Genomic DNA, 25,284 nt, shown 5'->3' with positions numbered 1-25,284 from the left:
TCATTCAGGTTTTATTTTATTGAAGCAGCGCTATAGAGTGAATAAATAAGTGAATGGACAGCAAGAATGAAATTATGTCAAAAAAGGAGTGTTGATATAATAATTTTGTCGCACTTATGAAGCTGTGATCATTATCTACTCTTACCTTTCAAAAAGATAAGTATCATGCTGTTCTGCACTTCTGCTTAATGTGAAATACTCTTTTATTTATGAAACAACTGCTGTAGTTCATGAATGAATTTAGAAAAAAACATCATAATTAAATCGGTATATATATAGCTTAGACTAATTATCAGCTGTAGATTTCAATTGCTTACATTTCATCATTATATTCGTAGAAGTTTTTTTTTTTAAAGTTTAAGATATAATTCTGCTAGATCATGATTGTATTCTAAAATCCCTAGAAACATTCAAAAAGAATCTAAAGTCATATATTATGTTCGCATGTTATTTTAGTTCATTATAATTTTATGTTGAATGTACATCTATATGCATTTTTTCCTTTTCTTTCTCATTTCTCTATGTATCTCATTCTAATTCAGAATAGTTTACTAGATTGATGGCGCATAATAAATGCTGTATTATTATTATTAACCATACGAGGAAACCCTTTTTTTAAAAGATACTTCAAGCCCTCAGCAAGCTATAACCGAATGCAACTAAGTGAGGAGTATTATATAGATCCCCTTTTTCATCTTCAAAATCTTCAAGCATAATATGGTGACGTACGTAGCTCACTCTTCTACTAGTTTCTCCCATAGTGTCTTTGCTTTGTTCTCTTTGTTGTCAAGGTCTCCCGAGACTTAGCTAGCCTGATTCAACTCACGGAGTACGACATTTTAACGTTAAATCTATATTTTGCAACGTTTAGGATAAATGTAAACAAACAACAAATTGTGGGCTAAATTTTTATGCGCAGGCGCAATGCACTATGTTCACGTTGAACCGACTGATGACGTCATAAGCCGTACACAGCCTGAATCGTATTCTGAACAGAATTTTACGATTTTTCCATCAAAATGTCGTACGCATATTTATTCAAATACATTATTATAGGAGATACAGGTAAGATGGGTGATTCTGCATGATTTGGTCGATTTTGAAATTAAAATGTTTGTGTAATTGCCAGTTTTGAATGTCATTCTCTGCGTCTTGGCAGATTTCGTATTCATCAACAACATAAACGTGTAGTGTGCCAACCCAATGCAATTCCAATGGGTGTCCACCCGGCTGCGTTTGTCTCGTTTGTCAGTGCAGTGTGTGTCATGTCATTGTGAAATTTGTGTGCAGCTGCTTCATGATCACATGATTTGTTAAGTCATAATTATAGACTTGACAATTGTTAAATTGATAGTTTCTTTGTTTCAAAGATCCACCTAGCAGCTGATATTGTGTGATAACGGAGCTCCATCCAGCTTCCAGAGCCTGCATAGATCTAGGAAAACGATTCAAACAGCGGAGCGGGTTGGGTCACATTTTTTTGTAATGTAAAGTAGTCTAGTGATTCCTCTGGCCTGGGCATCCGTTCAACCACTTGAAACTAAAATTTGAATAAGTCTTCGATTGGAAAAAGGGTGATTCTTCGTCCTAACCCAATTCATCCCATGTTAAAGTTGTATATCGTTGATTCAACATGGCGAAGAGAAAGTACGCATGCGCGGCACATATTAAAACATTTTAAGTCAAAAATGTCATTTCTACTTCTTTACATTTCGAAAAAATGTGTGCCCCAACCCGCTGTTTGAATCGTTTTCCTATGCAGGCTCTGGAGCTCTGACATGCCTTTGGCAGCGGAGCTCCCTGGATAGCTGGAGTTAGTGTTAACTCTTAAGACTTATGTATGTGTGATATCTGACACCAAGAATAAGTACATCTAGACTAGTGTACTACAGTATACACTGTCTGTGCTATATGCAGAGCTACCAAGTGTCACGCATTAGGCGTGACGTCACGCATTTCGAGGGTCTGAAAACGCTCTCATGCACAACGCGCGCGCTAGATTTGGAAAAAACGCTTTACCTTATACATGTGTTATACCCTCGCGCGCCGGATCATGAAAATGTCATGCATTGCTGATCTTTGTATGAAGGGTTGACCAAAGTCCGCAGGGATTTAGAAAATATTAGAAGATGTAATATTTGATCTATGATTTCTCATATTCTACACAAATTCATTTAGACCCCTATTTCAATTATTACCAACTGAACGTCAAAGTTTATTACAAATTGGTTTAACTAGAAAATTTAAAATTGTCAAAGGATTCCGGAGATATTGCGATATAAAAATTTGATGTCCGATCGGCGTGTGCGCTGCAACTAAAAAGGTCATAAAAACAACGAGACTTAACTTAAGGCACAGGAGTTTACAGCTGATTTATCAAAAAATGTCCATCAGAAATAAGGTAATTTCATAATTTGCAAGGCAAGATATCATACAATCAGTTTGTACCACTTCTTACTTACAATTTTGAGGATATGCTCTCAAAATGAAGATTTCCAAATCATTATCGGTCAGTTAATAATTTTTCCGAATAGACGCTAATTAATGACTGCAAAATTTGCTGATTTTTTGTCAATGTTGTCATAATTTCACACCCAATTACAGAGAAAATACCGTCTTTGGGTATTTTTATGTTCCTCTTTCCATTGGTGATAACAGGTTTTCTAAATCTTACCAACTTTTTGAGATAGCGTACTTAGGTCATGCACGAACTATGGTCACACCACCATACTGTAGGCTTTTGGATCGAGTCTATACAGCTAACAAGTTACAGTTACAGCCACTGATAATAGGTGAAAACAGGGGTTGCAATACTGAACCGCCATCGCTGTTGACTGGATGCCGTTTTAGCTGAAGTCTTGAGTGGTTATGAGTTATGACTTATGATTACTGGTAGGCCCGTTTCGAGTTTGCATGTACATGTCTGATAAGTTCTTTACACATGTTTGACATTATAGCTCACCAGCAAGCGAGCTCCGATATTAAAAAGAAGGAAAAAAAATGAACAAAAACATACATTCAATTTTAAAATGACGAAATATTTTGAAGACAATAATGATGCATGGCCCGACGTGTTATCAGTGTATGTGATATGGTGTAATATTGAAGCCCTAACAAAGTTGCCCTTCAAAATGATCATGAAGTGACTCAAAAGAGTAAAAACCTTTTGAGTGACTGGTTTTACCATCATTTCCCCCATAAGACTGTAGTGTTATAAAACAAACAATAACAATTTGATTTCCACTCATGAATATCTTGATAATCAGACAAGCGATCGGCATATAAAAGTCATGGAATTCCTGACTGACCTAGAGGTTTATGATTATCATTGCAGCATCATCATGAGCTAAACCCAGGATTTTGCTACCGAGGCAATGTTACCGAATCGCTTTTATATTATGAGATTGAGATACATATATATACATGTATGTCCATTTCATACAAAAAGCGACGGATATTTCGAGTACAGTAATTTGTTTGTAAAATATCAAATGCGAAAACCCTTTCTCTTGAACACTATACAAGTTGTACATACATGTACATGTAATTAGCAATTGTTTTTAGGATTTCCATGTATCATTAGTTATCTTTATTTTCTGAATAGAAGTTGGAACTTGCTTATTTTTTTGTCAATTTTTCACAAAATATATAATTCATGATTTTTCTGCTTCAAAACAGGGGCCAACTTTCAGATATGTGTTTATAAATGATATCCTTTTAAATTAGAGCCTTGAGGGCTGAGATTGCTTATGAATATTGATCAAGTAGCACCACAGGGTGTGTAGGTAATTACCTTACATTAGAAAGTGACAAATGCTTATGAATATTCATCAAGCCATAGTGAACTGCTTAAAATATCATCATTGTGAGTGTGTTCTTGCAGGTTTTTTGTTTGTTAGTCTATGCCTGATAAAGGTAAGACCAGTTTTGGAAATGCCCCCCTCTCAAAAAATGAAATGGAAGCATTTATCACCAATCATGTGAAAGAATATGTTTTGACTAGTACGTGATCATACAAATTTCGCTGAGAAACCGCCTTCTAATTGATATATTTGGTAAATTATTATATCTATTTGGACCTGATAGATATCATGCACGTGTCGCGTAGTCCCATATACATCTTTCTGTGTACAGTGCTTGTAACTTTACCAAGACTAGGCCAAATTTCTTATCATTTTGATGATTCCAGAACCTTGCAGTACACACCAACACTTATGCTAGATGATAAACCTTTTCTGATTGATTCCACAACGTTTCTTTCACAATTCGATCGCATGACCATAACTGGTCTTTATCTTTAATTTAACTCTGTGATACATTGTGCAATGGTATTGGGTAATGGTACTATGTAATGACTCGTGAACACAGTTGATCTTGCTCAATTCCAATATTGTGCAAGACCAAAAAATAAATGTTTTCAGAGATATTGACCGACTCATTACAATTATGAACAAAGCTCTAACTTCATACATGTATGTTCCTTTTGTTGTTACATTTCAATAGTCGGAATGGGAATTGCATACATTACGCATTGTTAAGTAGGACAATCCATAATGCTTGTCCGACCTAGCAACAATTAATATATGCAAATTGCATTCTGATCATTGAAATGCAATTATTTATAACAGGTGAATTAAATCATTTGAAACATGGCACTTAAAGATTTATCCCTTAAATTAGATTATATTACAAAAATGGGCTATTATAAGCATACCAAAACAATGTACAGTATAATTAGGAGCGTTTTGGGAATAATACCAGAAAAGAAAAATTAAATCAAGGGCAAAAAAGAGTATTCCCATAGTATTCTACAGCTTCTACTGTTGACCTGTGATGTGAATAATTGGAATCCCAGGCCAGGAGTAAGCGGACAACATCTGTGCCATTGCGTGGCATCTCAGCCCACCATGTGCTAGTCTATTTGCTTCATTGCACACAATAGTCGAATGGACATTACGCATTCGAGCTTTGTCAGAAAACTGTACAATGATATTACTCTGTTTGTAAAAAGAATGATTTAGACTTTCAGATGGTAGGATCAAATTGCTGATGTTTGTATTAATATCTTTCATAACAAAACGTCATGATCTTTTGATCCCATACATTGGGAGACAAACGAATGTCACTAACAATATTATTTTTGATAATATCCTTATTCTTCATTGTTCTCTCAAAAAAAGAAAAGTTTAATTGAGCGTCAATTTATTTGTAACAAGACCGTGATCATTTGATTTTCCCTTTTTGTTGATGTTCTTTATGGACCTCAACTAAATACATGTATCAATCAAATTTCAATTTATTTGTGCACATAATTCTTTTCTTCAGAATTTATAAAGTGTCATGTATTGCACTGTTATTTTACCCTTCTGTTTAGATCCTATCACTTCTTCTTGTAACTTATTTTTGTACTACAGTATGTGTATAGTTGGTGGTCTCTTCTTCGATGTGTTCCATTCCGTTGGCATTTTCAGTTTTTCACAGCAAGAAATTTTTAACAAACTACAAATCTTTTAATTTTGTAGCACTTGAATGTGGACCACTTATGCAAATATGCAAAAGTTTACAGTTTAACAGTTTTTGCTTAAAGTCTGTATATAAATTTAGCAGGATTAATGACTTGCCTTCCAATCATGAATTAAAATGTTCTATGTCTGTTTATTTTTCCCATGCACAGGTGTTGGTAAATCATGCCTCCTCCTACAGTTCACCGACAAACGATTCCAGCCAGTCCACGATCTTACAATAGGTAAGATAATTATTATTTGAGGCCCACCTTTCTAATAATTTACTGTTAACAACTCAGTTAATCATACCCTTACCAATTTTTTTTTTTTAGGTGTGTGAAAAATAGATTTGTCCTGATTTCTTGAGATTATGTCATATTAAAGGTAACATCTGAAATTATTTATCAAAAGGCCCTACATGTAATTCAATCGGTCCATCTTTCATTCTTGACTGAAGAAAAACACAAAAACATCAAATTTACAAGGGATATGAATGATTTAGTTGTTAAGTGTACATATTGTTAAGTAAAAAATACAGCCTACTATTGGTCAAAGAGACTCCTTGGCATTATCAATGAGATCATAGGACTAGTGTTGTAGCTCAGAACCAGAATCGTTTTCAGAGTTGCGGGGACTGAAGTTTTGCGCAGAGCCAGACACAAACAGACTAAAAATCAAGAATAATGTCAACTTGGTAGTAGTCCGGGTAGAGAACAGTTGTGAGAAAGCTTATTTTCTGTCATCAATACCGGTATTTATACCTAGGAAGTGTATTTTTCTACTATATTTACAGTCCTGTCTACAGTCTTAAGTATTGTAATATGTGTTGCAAAGCCCTCTAGTGGAAAAAACATTCACAGGTGTTAATATCTTAATGATGAAATTAATTGTGTTCCTTAACGAGTATTGGGACCAGTCTGGAACGTGGTAGGGATTTTTGTAGAAATTAATGAGCCAGACCAGCTTCAGCACTACAGTGTAGGTGGGACTTCCATACTTAATATACTACACCCATAACTTATAGTAATCAATTCCTTCAGGCTTTAACACATCTACTGCAATAGACCTACTATTATCGAATGAATGATTAAAGGGACAGTTTATTTTATATTTATGGGGGCAGGTGGGTCCCGCCGTTTAATTGTTGAGATACCAATTGATTAGGATTTGCTTTTAGAATTTCATGCATTTTCAATGATAAAACCAGTCCAAGTTATTTCGGGAATAATATTCAACAGCTCAAGTACCGGTATAACAAAAAAAAGAGCAATTTCTGTATAATATTCGGTACATGCCTAGTAGAGAAGTCTATTCTTGAATGGAAATACATGTACTCACATTTTTTTTTAAAGTGAAACAAAAGCTTCTATGATAATTGTTTCTTTTTAAGTGGGTATAGAAGATCAGACGTGTAATACACCATAAATATGAAAAATACTAAATATAAAAAAAATGATGTTGGTAACTTGGAATGTTTACATGTAAATGGACAAATGTCTTGACATTCTAGGAAAACCTTGATGTACAGCGTGTCCCAGGAAGAAAGAAAAAACACCCAAACAAACGGATATCATGAAAACACTATCAGCTTTATGAATATGATTCCTTGCTTGTCATAAAGTAGAAGTAATCTGCTTTCAAATGATACATTGATTACATTAATCCACACACGCTTCACTGAGCAACATTGTTTTGAAAATGTCAAAATCCATTTGCGCCAGATTTGAGTGTTACGGTGAACATGATTGAAAATGTTGGTATCACATGAACATGACCGAACATGACATGAAGGAAAGTAGGAAATCTAAACTTTCAAACCAAGTGAGAAGATTGTTTTAATGTGCTTCAATAATGAGGGCAACATTATTGCCATCTTCATAAAATAAAGGATAGTGGTGTTATTATCCATTGTAAAAGTTTAAAGGGCATAGTCTGTACTTAAATAAGTCTGCAATCTTTATGAACAGTGATTTCAGCATTTTTTTTAGAACTGCAGCTTTAAAAAGCAAAGCAGCAAATCTGGTGATATTTTCACAATAATCAAAGTAAGGGGCACTTTTTTTGATAATGGGGAAAGGACTATGGTCTTACACATACATGTAAGGCAGAAAATAAACCATTAGAATATGTAATTTTTCTCTCACGATGGGCATCATTTTAAATCAATAATAGGGTACTTTTTCCATTGCTCGGGGGATATTTATTAATTTTTGGAAAACTTAAGGTTGTCATCCCGGAAATGGGTATTCACCTATATTTTTTAGTAACTGTTTAGATTTAAATGCACATCATCACACAAAGGAAATCTTGCATACAAAATGCGGTTACCGTAATACAACCTCAATTATTGTAATCATCTTTTGAAACTTAAATTTTCATAATGCTACATGTATGTGTACATGTGATGCTAACTTTTGACTGTGTTACCAAATGCTTTTTACAGCTCATCGTTTTCCCACAATGTGTTTTCAGGTTTCATATTTTCTAGGACGCATTTTACAGACTGAAGATTTACATGTACAGTATTTGCAAACACATTTTTAAAAATAAATTATGCATTGAGCAAATTCCCTTTCTTTTGTCATCTAGGTGTTGAATTTGGTGCACGGATGATCAATATTGATGGCAAACAAATCAAGTTACAGATATGGGATACAGTAAGTATTTACACAAAATGTTATTTCGTTATTTTTCGTAAAATGAAAGTATTTCCTCATCGGTAGAGTTTCCTGGTAGAAATGGGGCTTTTCTTTTTGTTATAAGTGATGAAAATTTCAGTTGATAATGATAGACAGCTAAGACAGGATATCCAACCTTCATATTTGAATACAATTCTTCTTTTTTTTAAATGTTTTTATTTATGTTTACTATTGATGTACAGTATGATTTTTGGTGTACAAATTCGTAATATATATACATGGAATAATTTGATGATGATAATAATAATAATAAAGATAGATTTATTGAGCGCATAATAAACCGAAGTTTCTCTATGCGCTTTACAGTAATACAGTAATTATAGCATATAATAATAAATTCTCTATGTAATTTTACAGAGTTTTTGTAACATTTTTGTACCACAAGTATGAATAATCAAAGAGACATGCAATCATAGGGTGTATATCTCTCTGTAAAGTGTTTAGAGACATCGTTGATGTAATAAGTGCTATATAAACCCAGAATATTGTTATTATTACATGAAAGTAATACATTCAAGGAGTAAACTAGAATTGAATAGCATTGTAAAACACCTGTATGCCCGCTTTTCAACAGGAAATTGTTTAAACTATGTTTTCATTGAATGAGATGGTAATTACAGGATCTGGGGATCGAATTGGAGGATCAAAGCAAGATTAAAGATTGAAAGTATGCGTTTTCCAGTTTCAGTTTTTGTCAAATCTTATTTTTTTCTTCTTCTTTTTCTTCTTGTTATAGGCTGGTCAAGAATCCTTCCGATCCATCACAAGGTCTTATTACAGAGGTGCAGCAGGAGCTCTCTTGGTATATGATATCACTAGGTAAGCAAACATATTCTCTTTATAATATGAAACAGTCAAACCTGGCTTAGTGGACACCTCTCTATAAGGGCCACCTGTCTATAGTAACTGTGTGTTTTGCATCCCTCAAGAGAGAAATGTGTGTTGTAGAACCTGTCTACAAAGGCCACCTGTCTATAGTGACCGCTTATATCTGTTTCCCTGGAATGGCCTTAATAGGCAGGTCTGTGTGTAAAAGCAGATTTTGATAGAATCCATGTCAGATTGTCTTTCGTTATGCATTTGTGACTGTTGTAACATTCATAAAAAATGTTTTATCTGTATTCAGCACGCTAATTTTGTTTGGTAATTACATTCTTTAAAAAACTATGGTCATTAGAATGACAAAAGTTCTTTTAGAATTCAATTGAAGAAAATTAAGGGGCTACAGAAGGAACATTTTGTATAATTGATTAAAAAGGGCAAAAAAAACACACAGCACTTTCATAATTTTTTGTTGAGGGGTGGGGGGGGGGGCAATGCCAATGGTTTCCTCAACATTATTTTTCATTCCAAACATCCCCTTCCCCCAACAACAAAACAAAATAAGGAAAGAAATAGCGTACAGATACAGCAATGTTTTCCAAGAGAAATTTATCACTGATCTGTACTTGTAACCTTGTTTCTTTGCAGGCGAGACACATTCAATCACTTGACGACATGGCTAGAGGACGCTCGCCAACATTCAAGTTCAAACATGGTCATTATGCTAATTGGTAACAAGAGGTAAGTAGAAGGGAGAGGAAAGAGGTAAAGATTTAAAGACAATAGAGTCACACTTTCTTTGAAGTTGTCTCTTCAATAGACGCCACCTGTCTATAGTGGTCGCCTATATTGTCTCATGCTAGGGAGGAATTTGTATTTAGAACCTGTCTAAGTAGGCCACCTGTCTGTAGAGGTCACCTAGGATTAAATATGAGATAAAAAAAACCTATTGAGAAAGCCCACCTGTACACAGTGGGGTATTGTTGTTTGTCTCCTCCATGCGGTCTTTATAGACAGGTGTAAGTGCACGTGTAGAGTTCTGTATTTTGAAATAGATTAGACAGGGCCCCTGTTCATCAACAAAATAAATGATTCAACTGCTTGAACTGGGAGATACAAAGCGGCATATCCTATTTTATCATCCTTGAATACATACAAACTTAAAGTGTTGCAGTATAAGCCAGTTCATAGTTGCAGTCTGAGCATGAGCAGATAAAGGTCATTGCAGACCAAATTGTGAAATACACAGAGACAAAATACTGGATACGTGCTCATGAAAGTTATGTAATCATTATTAATTCATGCACAAGCAGTGCACTCCATGATACACAGGTGGAAGTATTCTTTGAAAAGGGGAAACAAACTAAGGCTATTTATGTAGCACCTCCATCGCTCAAGGAGGGATCCTTTCAAAATGTACTAAAGATGAAACACAATTTGTGAGCTTTCTCATTTATTGAGTGTCACACCCTTTAGAAGAATGTCATGGTAGAAATGGCCCTTGAAAATTCTTGCCCTTCAAATGCCCTAATATTTGAACGGTGACGAGAAACATCTGAAAAGTTTGGACAAACATTTGTGTTTATTCCCGTATTCCCGATTATTCAGCACATGTATTTTTCAGGAAGATAGAGTCACTTTCTTCTCATTTGATCATTCTAAAACGTCACAATATACATTATGCATTTCATAATCGACCTTTCCCCCAAGTGCTACCACAGGTTTCTTTCACAATGTGAGCACATGACCAGCCAGTACTCAACTAACCTTTGAAGGGATTGGCTATCTTTGCCTCAGATTTTAAAAAAAATGCTTGATTTAGCTCATGCTGCAATCATAATTATAAACATTTAGGTCAGTCAGGAATCCAATGACTTTTACAAGCCGATTGCCTGTCTGATTATCAAGATATTTATGATTGGAATTAGAAATTTGAAAACCGTTTTCCCAACAGTTTTTCATAACACTACACTCTATTGGGGAAAATGATTATGTTAAAACCAGTCACTCGAAGATTTTTTTTTGAAGCACTTCATGTTCATTTTGAAGCGCAATTTTTTTTCTCAATATTACACCATATCACAGATACTGATAACACGTAGGGCCATGCATCTCAGATTTAACATTGCTAAACGATGCCTTAAATACCCACAAACCTTTCTTGCCCACCCGCAGTGATCTGGAAGCGAGACGAGACGTCAAGAAGGAAGAGGGCGAGGCCTTTGCCAGGGAACACGGTCTTATCTTCATGGAGACCTCGGCCAAGACGGCCGCTAACGTTGAGGAAGCCTTCATCAACACTGCCAAGGAGATCTATCAAAAGATCCAGGAAGGCGTCTTTGACATCAACAATGAGGTAACCATTTATTTCTAGGGCGTAGCCAAGTTTAAAGAGGTCCCATTGTAGAATTTAGTGGTGGAAGGGGGGAGGGGAAGAGGTGTTATGAAATGTTAGCTGTTTACATTTGAGTGTTAGTGAGTGCCAAGGAGAGCTATAAAAAAATTCAGGAAGGTGTCTTTGACATCAACAATGAGGTGACCACTTATTTCTATGGCGTAGCCACGTAGGGGTTCAATCTTAGAATTGAGTGGGGGTGGAGGAAGGGGGGGGGGACGTAAGAAATGTTAGGTGTTTACATTTGAGTGTTAGTGAGTGCCAAGGAGATCTATCAAAAGATCCAGGAAGGTGTCTTTGACATTAGCAATGAGGTAATCACTTATTTTCTATGGCGTAGCCTAGTAATAGGTCCCATTGTAGAATTTAGTGGGGGGGGGGGGGAGGAATGAATATTAGGTATTTTCATTTGAGTTTTAGTAAGTGCCAAGGATATCTATCAAAAGATTCAGGAAGGTGTCTTTGACAGTAGCAATGAGGTAATCGCCTCTTCCGGGAGATGTGACCACTGGCAAGTAGGAGGTCCCGATTAACAATTTAGTGTTGGGGGGGGGGGGGGGTATGAATATTTGAGAAGTAGGTGTCATGGAAATTAAATGGAATTTTATAGCATGATATGGTGCATGCACACAGGTGATCCTTCAGAAAATACCACTCTTTGAAATTGGCAACACTCTGTTTATGTAGCATTTCTTTAAAACATACTCTGTAAATCATGATTGATGTTAGAATTAATATCACGATTGGATGTGCTTCCATTGATATCGGAGGGGGGCGGGGGGAAAGGGAACCTTTCTTTATGGATAAGATGGTTTATGAATCCAATTACTATTGATTTCTTTTCCTAAACCCTATCCAATGTTGTTGTTTTTCAATTTTCTTCAGTCATTAGTACAAATATTGAAGGCCGTTTATGAACTGTTGTATTTCTGTGAAATAGTAACCCTATCGATTTGTACTATCGTTTGATCTTCATACACAGGCTAATGGAATCAAACTTGGGCCTCAGCATAATACAGTCAACCCAGCACAACCCTCGGGTGATAGGGGGCAACAAGGCGGCCAGGGCTGCTGCTAATCTACCCCCCTTTGGTTGCAAACTGATGCCCTTCCGCTATCTGGAGCCCCCCTCTCCATCTAGTATATTTTCAGCCCCCAGCCCTTGCCCGCTAGCGTTCTGCCTTTGTCCGCCCCCATCAATATCCGCGTATCCTCTCTTCCTAGTCTATCTGTGAGTGTAGATAAACCTTTTAGGGCAACTTTGTACCCCTTATCTGGATTCAGCCCCCCTCTAGTTGATCTCCTACTACCCCCCAACCATTCCTCGTATGTGCCCCTTTGTACTACACATGTTAGGTACCTGTCCTAGGTAGGCCAAGCAACCCCTCCCCCTTGCCCTAAGCACCCATTCCTCGCGCCCCTGACTGTCATGTTCATCGACTCTCTGTCTGCATGTCCACCAACTGCAAGCACAACTGCATTCGATAGGTCGGTATGTGTCTGCACAGGGCACTGTAATACTGTGGTATATTACATATCACAGTGTATATTGCAGTGTATATTTCATGTAGATTACATAAACATGGTAACAGTGATCTGTTGTATATGACATGCTTTATCATGATATTGTGTTAGGATGAGGGGAAGGGATAGTTTGATAGATAAATAAATAAATATATATATATATATATATTATATATATATATATAGCCATGAGGGGTCCTTACGGAATACTCTTTGGGGGGCATGATGTCATTCTTCTGTAAATAGCCATGTACTTGTGGATATTATAGTCAAGTGGTCTGGTAATAATGTGCATTTCTTGAAAATTTTAACTAGATTCTTTTTGTAGCATGATAAAAATGTCTGTTTTATGTGATCACATTTGAAACGCCCCCATTCGTAAAGGAATTTGGGCGTAAAGCCATTTTGTAGTATTAATAATATACAAATTTATTGAATTATTATTTGAAATGATGGTATCTAATATCATTTCAGACTTGTCAGTCAGGTAAAACTAATTTGAAGAAAAAAAATCTTGTGCAAGGACTGAAATCTATATAAAAGTACACCTCTAAGATACATTGTGGTTTATGTATTCAATTTGAATTATTTTGCAATATATAGATTTGGAGGAAGCAAATAAGAATTAAAGCCTGCTATTAAATGAGATATATTAAGAAATGGTGTATAAAATCCCATATTGTCTTCTCTGCATTTCAAATACAGAATACTAAACCTAGTTTTTCTTTTAATCCCTTGTTTTGTTTACTTTGAAACAAACTTTCAATTGCCAAATAATCATGATTATTTACAAGTGTCACTTACAAGTGTCACAAGTGTAATATTTAAGATTGTAGACTATCTTGTATCTGACTACAGAGAAAGGAGCGGAATAACCAAAGTGTTTTGTATCAGCAAGGTGTCATGCAATTAAAATTATGTTATACAGGAGACGGTTAACCAATGGTTTGATTTTAAATAGGGATTGAAATGCTTTTTTTTTAGTGAGAGGTGAAGAGGTTTATAGATGATTATAGATGATTTAAAGAAAAAAAATAATTAATTTAACTATGAGACTTATCATCATGCATTCCATATAGAGAGTCTCAAAATTAAGATAAATTATATATTATTCTTTAAATATTAATGTCTCTTTCACACAAGCTTTGTGATTTTTTTTGTTATTTGTTTTAGCTTTGGCTGATAGTTCAATGGTAGCAATGGAAAGGAAGTACTGACGATTCCATAGTGGAAGAAAAAAAAGGACAGTTTGACATTTTCTTGCCCACTGACCACACAAATAATTGATGGGGGAAAAAAAAGAGATGGAAAAAAAAGGTCTTGTGAAAGGAATATTAATTGATGGTTGTTGATTTCTCATTTTTAGGGTAAGATATATAGAAGTTTGGCATATGTTATCAGAACATCTTTGTTTCTGTTACGACATGCACCATATTTCCATTGATTTCGCCTCAAAATGATGAATGTCTACAAGTGACCATTGATTAATATGGCACTTGGTGATGCCTTGAGATGACCCCAAACAAAACTTTATTAATTACTTGTATGATTAGCCGGCATGAAAATGTAGTAGTAATGTCCATTTTTCTCTATAACTATGGAATCTCAGATAATTTGATCGATAGTATGTAGCATGGATGTTTATGTGTTATATTTATTAAATTATTATGTTAATGGATTGAGGTAGGGAAAAAGCATTATCTGGTTATTGTGAATGATCAAACAGATTATCGTTTCTTCAAAGTTGAGAAAAAACAGGGAGCAACCTCCTCTAAATTGACAAAGAGTAACCAGCTCGTCTCGTTAGAGCATAAGAAATATATGGATCAATGTTTGGGTAGTTTAGTATTGGAAGGCAGTATTTTTCACTTTGACTTGGTGATAATTAGACTTTTAGGGTTCTATATAAAAACAAAGTATTGAGAAATCTCAATGTCGGCAGAGTTTGTCACGTGAGCCTAATCTTTGTGCAATGTATGTGCAGCTTAACGGCCAAGGTAGCTTTTGGACGTATCGTTTGAGTAGCTTCAAAGGCATGGTGGACCAAACAGAAATGATGCAGTGACAACGTTTATCTCATTCTGATTAAGGTAGCAAGGTATACTGGACTCGTCAAGAATTAAGTTTAGCCCAAAATAAGTAAAGGGACAGTAACGAACCAGTACTTAATGCAGCATGCTTTGTCTTTGTGTGTTATGGTGTCTGATGGTATAGGGTGTATCATAAAAACAATTAGAGAAACACCATGAATATTCATTATTTCTTATTCCAATCTAAGGCCTTATGTGGATGTATATCATTGTTATGGAATTAACCCCTTTGCCATTTATATCGCGCTCCTATTTGATATGATATTCCACCCTTGGCATGCTAGGAATTTGTATATATGTCGCCCTTAAACCGATGCAGGTTCCTTTGCCATCACCACTGTTTAGACCATTATGCAATGCCCCAGCCCCTTTGGTAAAACCCAACTTGAGAGAGAGAGAGAGAGAGAGCCATTAGCTGTATCATCAACTGGCCATGCACTTTCTCTCTAGTTCATAACTATGTAGCTCATATTGTAAGGAATTTGATTTATGGAGGTGTAACATCTAATGTAGTTTGTACATACACACTAAGTTATACACATGCAAGTTTATTTTTAAAATGTACACTGTATAATGTTGTCTTGGTTATTGGTCGAAATGGAAAAGTCTTGCATATTTTTAGTGTGAAAAAATTGTTCATTGTACGTGTTAGTTGGTGTTACCAATCGAGAAAAATAAACGAAACAAGTTTCTTTCCTGATCTAATTATACATCAGAGACTCGTAGAAACAATATTCAGGCAACCTAGATTTTAAAACCAGTAATCTCACTTCTCATTATAAAGTAAAGACTGGTTCGTCAATTGCAGTCCAAAATTTCTCAACAATTTTGCAGCATTCTACGTACAGTAGTCATTATCTTTGGGTTATTTCCCCATCATTGTCAGATTTTGTTGTGCTACAATAAATTTGTGTAATATTGTCTTTGTTAACTTTAAACAAACCTTAAGAGTGGGCTGCATTACTCGAGCTCATAGTCAAAGTGGCGTAACTACCTTTCTCCAAAAAAAAAGAAAAGATAATAAAACATATGTATCCTTATGAAACTGTTAATACCAACTTTTCATCTGGTTTTTGTCAACCATAGTGAATTCAGATTTTTGTTTTCCCAGTTGAGAAAGGCATACATATATATAGGTGCAATTATAAAAGAAGTATTATTCCTGTTTTCTTTCTTCATCACTTATTTGTATATGCCACCTGGGCAGAGTAGATATATACTTTTTAAAGATCAATGTTTTGTTATTGGAATTTAATAGGCTTTTGTTTATCAATCCAGCGTACTTATGCTCCAAGATGTATATTATATGGGTGAATACTTGCATTTATTATGAAAATGAGGTCAGTTTAAAGAGTAATTGTCTTAATCTAATTCTGTCTTTGATCTAAGCTCTTTCTCAGATACATTAGAATAGTGAACATGAAGATATCATAGACAATTCTTCTTTGCTTTCAAGTTTCTCATTTTATGCTCCTCAGATCCGGGTTAAACTGCACAAATTTATATCAGATTTCAAAAGCTTTATATGCATATTCTGTACTGGACTACAAACTACTATATTGTACATGTAAATATTGATATATGTCAACATATTTCTACGCCATATAATCTGGCTCTCTCATAGTTTATACCCGTTGGCCTCTATCCGCCACAAAAGACCCAAATTTCCTGCCAGATTCGTAGAAACAGGCCAAGTTAAAACTGGGCACTGTTCCATAAAAGTTGTGATCAAGAACAAAATGCTACAATTGTTGATAAGCTACTGAAATCCTTGCGTTTTAATGGCTATGAGCAGATATGTGATAGAATTGTAGCACTTGTTATTGATAACAAGTTTTAAGAACCCGGGCCCCGATTTAATTCCGGTTTAGCATAGTGCGCCAACTTGCGTAGTGCAAAGTGTTAATATTTCCCCTGTAGAAGTTACTGCAATTCTGTAATTCTAAATTGATAAGCTCCGTAAATCCAGTCATGAAATGAAAATGAGAAATTGATTTCACAACACGTTTTTTTGTTTGTAAATATTATTACAGATTAACAGTAAATTTCACCTGATGAAGAGGTCGACACTTGGTGTTTCTTAAATAGGTGGACTAACATCAAATCATAATCTCTTGTGACATGAAACTTCCTAGATTTGCCAACAAGTGGTTTTTCAAACCAAGAAACATTCGCAAATTGAACCCCAAAACAATCGTTATGATTCAATTACTTTGTGAACCACTGGTGAAATTAATGAACATTTCATGGGCATGAAAGTTTCGGGTTTTTCCGGTAACTTAACCCTCTGGCCTCTTTAAAACGGTATTAAAGTTGGGACACTTTTTGTGAATACTGGACTGGATTATTTCAACCTCACTTCTTGAAAGTACTTTGCTGCTAGCCTGACCATGCTATATTGTTTCTAGTGATTAGATAGATGTATGCATTTTGATTCATTCTATGTATTTTCTCTGTATATCTGATCTGATTAACGATGATTGTGGCATGGAAGATGATTAAAATTGGTCACCAAAACCAGATATGTTAAAAAAAAGAAAAAATCTCCTGTGCAATAAGTTTTGGAATCTTTGATTGATACGTCGGTTGAATGTAATTTGCATTATAATGGTAGTACATGTATTTCGCATGTTGAAGTGTAGTGGACAGCACAATAGCCTAGAAGAACTGATTAATATGTTTTCAAAGAATTATGATTTGAGAGTAAGAAGGGCGGTTATTCTGAGTTCATGCCCTACTGGCTCTGAGCATACAATAAGTGAAGTTTCAAAAGAAAAACCAAATGAAAACTAAAAAGAAACAAAATTGAAAATATAATGATCACTTACAACTTTTGTACGCTTATATCCTTTTCCATATTTCAAAATAAGTGAATCTATCCCCACAGAACTTTTCACATTCGAAATGGATCTTTGTCAAAAAAGATCTTTTGAAAAATGGGCTGTTTATGTATCGTTTTTATATTTCTAATCTGTTTACAAATTTTGAAACCCTATCATTAAGATATAACTTTGTGTCATTCAGAGTTCTGACATTTATGTTTGTCAATACAACACCATTTCAAGTACTGCCCTGGTAGACAAAACTATTCTCATCATCCAACAATTTAAAAGCCAGATAAGACACATTCAAAATCAGACAAGTGAAGACAATTCAATTTTATTGCAAGAAACATTTCGTAAATATTGACATGTATAGTTTGCATAGCTGAGGATGATGCATTGTCAAAGATAATGCATCTCACATTTGAAAAAAATATAGTCGACTGTTTCAGTTTTCAAATAGAAAAGGTAGAACATTTTAATTGGGCATACAAAACTAGAGTATGTAAAATGTATGTAATATCAGAGCACTAAATGCAAAACCCCTTTTGCACTAAGAACAGTTGTATGTATAAACATTGGGAAGAAAATGCACACATTTTTTCAAAGAATGTTTGTTTCATAAAAACTACATTATCATGTACAAATATGTACATGTATAAATTAAGATGAAGTCAAAAAGAGAAATTCAACAAACATAAAACAATCTTAAATTGGTATATATAAACAATATCTCAAAAGACTAATGTTAAGACAATAACTTTGAAAATAATTATCACCATGCAGAAATAGTATTGTAATTACATTAAAAATTACTTAAATACAATTTTATTCACTTCCAGAGAAGTGCAGAAATGAACCAAATCATTCTAGTCACCTTTACTCTTTTGAACAATAGTTAAATCAGACAAAATATCATATCTGTACAATAAGTTTGACCTTATATTTTGTAATATTATGAAGATACTTCTGCTGGAAGGAAAGAGTTGAAATTGATAACATGTTTCCCACGCACCTATTCCATTACAGAAATAATGTAAACAGAAATATGCACCAACCAATTACATTACAAGAGCTCTTTTAGAAGAGTGCCGATTCAATTTCACTTAATTCTCCTTTTCTGCCAACGAGGAGCAGGGTTTCACACTTGAGGTAATAGTTTGTGTGTGATTGGTCATAAAATAAAAATGAAAGTTATGAACACAATTGCAATACAATGCTACCATGGATAGACCACTTGCTAATAACATCCTTTCCTACTAGTACATGTACTAATGGTGACAAGTTTATAAAAAAAAAATCTTGTTTTCATATTATGGTACATATATATGTTTTCGTTGACGTTATTTCTACTGTGGTGACAAGTTTGAGGAGTAAGAGGACACATACGAACAACACATGAAATGTAAAACACACATGAAATGTGTTGATGACTACTAGTCATGTCGAGTGCACTCAATTCAGAAGGATTTACCTGTATCAGTCAAATGAGTATTATGAGTGGCTTGACAGAAAAATATCAAAGCATAGAAAGTAAAGGCATGAAATGAAACACATTTTCTTTTGATCTTGATAAAGACGTGTAATGATGGTCAAGCATAACAAAGAAAGGGTAGATACATATAAGAAGTTTTGATGATCTACTGCTTTCAACCTTCTGTGGTATAAAGCAAGTGCTGTGACTTTTGGGCATATCTCTCTACCCTGTCCCTTTCGTTGTCGCAATTGTTCCACACAAATCGACAGTGAGCTAGCCGGGGAGATGGGGAATCGTCCCCCTCTTCAACCAGGGCGGAATATGAGTGATGAGCCTCCTTCAATTCTTGTTTCACCACAACCTTCTTGAAGTTCTCTTTTGGGACGTCTTCTTCTTCATCTTTGTCGCCATGATTACAGAGAGTAGGGCTGGTATAGTTGGCATGAGGGCTACAGATAGCAGGAGAGCCTGGGTGATATGCCACTGTGTAAATGAGAAAGAGACAAATAATTAAAAAAATTATTAAGCTATCATATTTCATTTCTTTTAACTAAGTTCCAACATTGAACCTTTTGACCAAGAAATATCTTTTTCAGTATAAAGTTTAATCAGATACTTGTGCATTAATTTAGTTGATTTTCATTTATCATATCAATTTTCTATAGAAAATCATTTAATGTTATAATAAATTGTTATAATTGGCTATAAAGTTAGAGTATAATTGGATATGATTAAAATGGATTGGAATACAATTGGATGATTGTTTTCATGCATTTCATTAAACAGAATTTAAACCAGAATCAAATAAAAACTTGATCAATTTCTCTAAAGAAAATATTTAATCATAGACATACATTATCTGTGACCTGCAATTATTACTGAGTACATCCCAGTCCCCCTTTATGAATTCCTTTAACAAAAAAAGAAAAGGGATACTTCTTAACACAAAACAAATGGAGTGGCTGCTCCCAAGTTAGTCATAGAGTTGCCCATTTGTCTTGAAATTACATTTTTTTTTTAAATATCCTCTGCATCAGACCATCCCCAATCATCCTATCACTAACCTGTTTCTGTCGATTTTCATTTTACTAAAAATCAACTTGGTTATATTAGGATACATTTCCTACATTTAATCAAAAGTAAACCAGAAAAGTATAATTACTTGACATCATATTTTCTGGAGGAACAGCAGAAGCAGGACTACATGACAGGTAAGGTGCTAATGGGTAGCCACTCATGTAGGGGACTGACTGAGCAGAAGGGTAGTCCAGGACCTGCTGATACCCATAGATTTCTGATTCCTGCCCGACAGGCCTTGTACAGCAACTAGACCCTAATACCGGAGACCAAAAGGATGTGCTTGATGTCTGATTGGTGTTTAAATGATCTGTGGAAGAAAACAGAAAGCAGAGAAGAAAGAGATAAAACTTTCATGCATTCATTAAAATTCACTCCTCTTCATGATTACTTATACTAACTCATAATCATATCTGCATGTAGGTAAATATCTTTGGTTAAATGATACTATCTATTCTTATACAGACTATTAAACTAAGCTTTGGTAAGCATACCCTCAATATTAAGATCAGAACAAATAAAATTACAAAGTTTCAAGAAAACAAATCAGTTGCTTAAATGAATGTGCATTTAGAAATCTATACTAGGTCTGTTATCTGCCATAGGGTCTATATCTAGGCCTATCAAGAGCCAAGCCTTTTCGTCTAAATTCTACTTATAAAAAAAAAGTTACTTTAAAGGCACACTGTCCTACTTGTAGCTACTTGCTCCCTCTATGTAGAAAACTTCCCAAATCGGTGCCTGTTGGTCCCCCATGATCCTCTTTTTCTTATGTTAAATGAGAGCTGAGTTAATGAGATAGCCACCTGTCACAGTGACCTCGCTGGCTCACTGGGTGGTCTAATCCCTTCTATCTAGCTGAAGTAGTAAAGCCTCCCTTTAACAAAAATTGTGAAAATAAAAGACCTAAGGCAGCCTAAGGACCAAAATATTTTTCAAAGTTCCTTGCTTTTGAACCTACCTAAAGGAGGGGATTCTGGATAGGGTCTGGGAGGTACTCCTAAGTTTGGGCTTCGCTGGACAACCATGAACTTCTGCAATCGTCCACGGGCATCATAGACACTCGATGGAAATCCCGTCTCTGCTTTTGAAATGAGCTTAGAACTAGAAGAAGATTGCGAACAAGGGCTGCTTTCATTTGACGTGTCTCCTTTGACATGAGAATTCTGACCTTGACCCCAGAGTACCTTGGCACTGGATTTTGTCAACAAAGCAGAAGAACTTGGTGATTCCTCTGCAAGATCATCAGCATCAGAATAATCTGATTCTGAATCTGAATTATAATACGACGGCATGTGACTAGGTTTGGTTTGGTTCACAAAATGTTGCTGTGCTGCAGATTCTATCGTCAAAGATGGTGGGTAGACATACGACGTGGATGGAACTGTTGTCTGTGCAGGTCCAGTGGTGATGAACGACGCTGGTGCCGCATTCTGTCCACATCTACCTAAGATCCGGAAGGTGTTTCCGTTCTGCCCGTAGAAAGCGGTCTCGACTTGGCCGAAACCGGGACGTCGCTTGTTGGCAGAACTGGTGCGCCTAACTCTAGGAAGGAGATCGGGGCGGTGCTGGAGAAAAAAGTTGTGAGCAAAACAGTGAAGTGGATTGGAATAAGAACCGCGTTTCATGCTCGTCTTGTATTCAGTGAATTTGGAACTTGAGGTGGTGGCAATTTTCCGAAATCCGTAGAGATTGAGCTGACGTACAAAACTGGAGAAATTTTGGGTCTTGAAGACGCTGTATTCGCCTATCCGGAGCACTTCTTCTTTAAAATGGTGCGCATCGACAACAATGATGGTGCCACAACTGCTCCATTGGATGGACTGGTAGTTAGAGTCATTCACCAACTTCCAAAGCTTTCCTGGAAAAGCATTCACATTGATGGGGCACGATAAATATTTATCGGAGCAGTTAACCCGGGGTATCTTCAGTGACATTTTTTCTTCTTTGCCGTCTCTATTTTAGTGAAATTTGCTGAAAATATAGTGATAGCTAGCACTTCCTTGTTTATTAGTAGCTCCCTTCTTTCGATGTTAATTCCTAAAATCAGCTGATTTCGATTCTTAATCGATTCGATGCATTTACTCGACGTACGCGCGCGCATGTACTGCGCCTACACTGCGTACATTGCGTACTTAGTGCATGTTGCGTGCGTTATATCCAATGCGCGTACTCGTACGCTTCCATATAGAACATAATTCGAATGAACTGCAAGCAGCTAGCTAGCTGTGTACTTTGCGTATGGTTGGTGGTGGGGGGGGGGGGGGGGGGGTCGGAGGAGGTGGTGTATGTATAGGCGATGTAATTATATCAATTAATTATAGATGTGTGATGGGGGGGGGGGGGTGTCCTGGCGCTTATTATAAAAAATAAAGCCAAAACTTTTGCCTTCAGTGATGGATTTAACGAAGTGTTTCTATAAAAATTAGCTCTTACCATCATAAATATTTATCTTTTATATTATTGCCTAACATACGTCTTTATATTGCAATTTGCATGTAAACTTCTTCAAATTACAGTTTCAAATCAACTACCAGCAGGGGCGGCGATCCGGGGGGAGGGGGGACACGTCCCCCCTCAAAATTTGAAAAAGTACAACAAAATGTATAGCAAATACTGACTAAAGACTGCAATACACAGGCTCTGGAGGGTTTAGACAAATAAAAATGCAAAAATCTTTTCACCAGGTAGCTGCGCTCCCTTGTATAATATCCTTCAAAATGTACAAGTAAAAACCGAGAAAACCGGGAAATGTGAAAAAGTATATTGCTTGTTTTTATACTATAGTCTTGATAAGGGATGTAATTTTTTAATACAACCAAAACTTCAAAAACCTGTGAGGGGGTAGTCACTTCCGTCACCTTCACTTCTTTCATTCACTATGCTCCAAAACAAAAGAGGCAATTATCAGAGATAAAAAGGGGCACTTATTACAATGATAAAGGGAGCACCTTTCAAATTTCATAAGGGCTCTCGCCGGAGATGCAAAGATGCACTTAAAAAGTTAACGTTCAAGATAAAAGTGACACCCCTCAGATTTAAAAAGAGGCAATTAAAAGAGGTGAAGGGGCACTTGTCAAAGATGGTGAGTGTAATTTTTTTGTACCTGAAAAGAGGCACTCACCTCAGCTTAATAGGGGCACTTGTGATAACGCAAAGGGGCACGTATGAGATTTTAATAGAGTTTTTTATCAGACATGTGAGAAGGGGCACTTATCAGAAGGGGAAGGGCACTAAATTGTCAGTGAAAGTAAAATGGGCACCTCTCAGATTTGAATAGGGGCAATCATCATCGGCGAAGGGGGCACTTATCAGAGGTGGGGAACGGGCACTTATTATAAATAGATTGGGGGCACATTTTCTCAGTAAAAAGGGGCACTTTAGGGGTACTTGAAAATGTGAGGGGCACTGTGCACCACCTGCCCCCGGCTCCCCCGCCTCTGCAGTGGTTTCAGTGGATCATCATGTAAGTCGACTGATTTGTTTGCTTATAGATTATAAACGTATCGGCATAATAAAGGGTTTATTTTTAATCAACTGAATTTCAGCAAGCAACAATAGCTTTTATAATTCGAGCAACAGTCAATTATTAAAAGTGAAATTCTTCAGAGATGACGATTTAATTTGTATTTGTTTCTTTATGTAAATAAATATAAATATTTATTTATATATTCACTTATTATCTGTCTATTTATTTATTCATTTATTCATTTAGATTTATTAATGTTTGCAAGTCTTGTAGACGTCACCAGGTACATACTAATAAATGTTAATAATGATAATAAAATAATTTAAAAAATATGAATGATAATAAAATGATTATGACAATAATGTATTAAATTTGTTATAGTGCATGGTACTATACATTTCAATGGGGGAATATCGTGTATCACTTCTTAGTACACAGAACGCCATCCAAACGAATCCATTTTATTTTGTAATGTTTTTATTAGGAGGAGATGGGAGGGGTACTTTTTAAATGATTTAGTCCGTTTATTGTTTCTTTCTTTTCTTCCTCTTTTCTATTTGTTCTGCATATCCCTGGTAGAAACTAGTGGTTATAGGCATGGGCGTGAAGTACATAGTGAATTGTGCGTCATGATGATATTTAGCACTCGTTTTAAAAATAACAATTTCCTCACGAAATAGGCCTTGATCCAGGGCATGCGAGTTAAAGTCTCACCTCCCTGCTTGATCTATTACTTCTTTGTTGTTAGATGTTTACTGCACAGTACGACGTTTTGATGGTGTCATAATAATCAGTCGATGTCGTCATCTGTAGAGCGGTTTCCCATTGGATGACAATATCTTAGCCATGCCATGCATTTCGCAATGATGTATGAAAGATGTTCAGTGATTGGCGGTAGGCCATTAGCCTAATTATACAAATATTTACATTTGTCAAGATTTTAGTCATACAAATGTAAATTTGTCACTTTTTATTGCGTTAAATAGTAAAGATAAACCAAAACTTATTAATTTTCTATGATAAATGTTGCTAAAAAGTAAAATTTAAGATATATTTTATTTTTAGTAAATCTGTATCGTCCAATCATAACTCTTGCTTTAGGAATGAATTGCCCGAGCGATTATACAGGTACTTTGTGTGCAGTATGTGCACATTTACTGGCCAGCTTCCAGCAGTTATCGACTGTAAATTCCACTTTTCTTCAATGTCATGGTTGTAAGTAATGTCGTAGTATTAAGTGTGAGAACTATTGCATGCAATGGAATAATTTTGGACCCTATTGATTCACGTATTTTTGTGAAAAAGTATCACGAATGGTGAAATTTTCGGTTCATTTTTTGTTTCATCGTCAGACATTTTATCAGTGTTGAAGATATTGAGCTGTACATGTACATGTATTGTGAAT

General features: G+C 35.6%; 3 protein-coding genes across 3 annotated transcripts in view; 2 read left to right on the top strand and 1 right to left on the bottom strand.

Moving 5' to 3' along the window:
- The first annotated feature begins 933 nt into the window (after nt 1-933).
- On the top strand, nt 934-17,570 carry LOC577200 (ras-related protein Rab-2A). Its single transcript, XM_777444.5, has 7 exons — nt 934-1,065; nt 5,675-5,746; nt 8,094-8,161; nt 8,940-9,022; nt 9,674-9,766; nt 11,201-11,381; nt 12,403-17,570. The coding sequence occupies exons 1-7, from the start codon at nt 1,020-1,022 to the stop codon at nt 12,496-12,498; spliced, it is 639 nt and encodes a 212-aa protein (XP_782537.1). The 5' UTR covers nt 934-1,019; the 3' UTR covers nt 12,499-17,570.
- Nucleotides 17,571-21,463: 3,893 nt separating this feature from the next.
- LOC100892207 (heat shock transcription factor, Y-linked) lies at nt 21,464-22,385 on the bottom strand. The gene is made up of 2 exons (XM_030976131.1): nt 21,543-22,385; nt 21,464-21,507 (listed from the first exon to the last, which is right to left on the bottom strand). The coding sequence occupies exons 1-2, from the start codon at nt 22,345-22,347 to the stop codon at nt 21,464-21,466; spliced, it is 849 nt and encodes a 282-aa protein (XP_030831991.1). The 5' UTR covers nt 22,348-22,385.
- Nucleotides 22,386-24,991: 2,606 nt separating this feature from the next.
- LOC577327 (chromodomain-helicase-DNA-binding protein 8) overlaps nt 24,992-25,284 on the top strand; it is a 52,014-nt gene continuing 51,721 nt past the window's right edge. The window contains exon 1 of the mRNA XM_030976130.1: nt 24,992-25,094. The gene's annotated coding sequence lies outside the window, so the exon portion shown is untranslated. The remainder of the gene's footprint in view (nt 25,095-25,284) is intronic.

This window comes from Strongylocentrotus purpuratus, unplaced genomic scaffold, assembly GCF_000002235.5.
Source record: "Strongylocentrotus purpuratus isolate Spur 01 unplaced genomic scaffold, Spur_5.0 spur5_scaffold_8, whole genome shotgun sequence".
In the NCBI taxonomy this organism is placed as follows: domain Eukaryota; kingdom Metazoa; phylum Echinodermata; class Echinoidea; order Camarodonta; family Strongylocentrotidae; genus Strongylocentrotus; species Strongylocentrotus purpuratus.
This window is presented reverse-complemented; position numbering and strand designations above follow the sequence as displayed.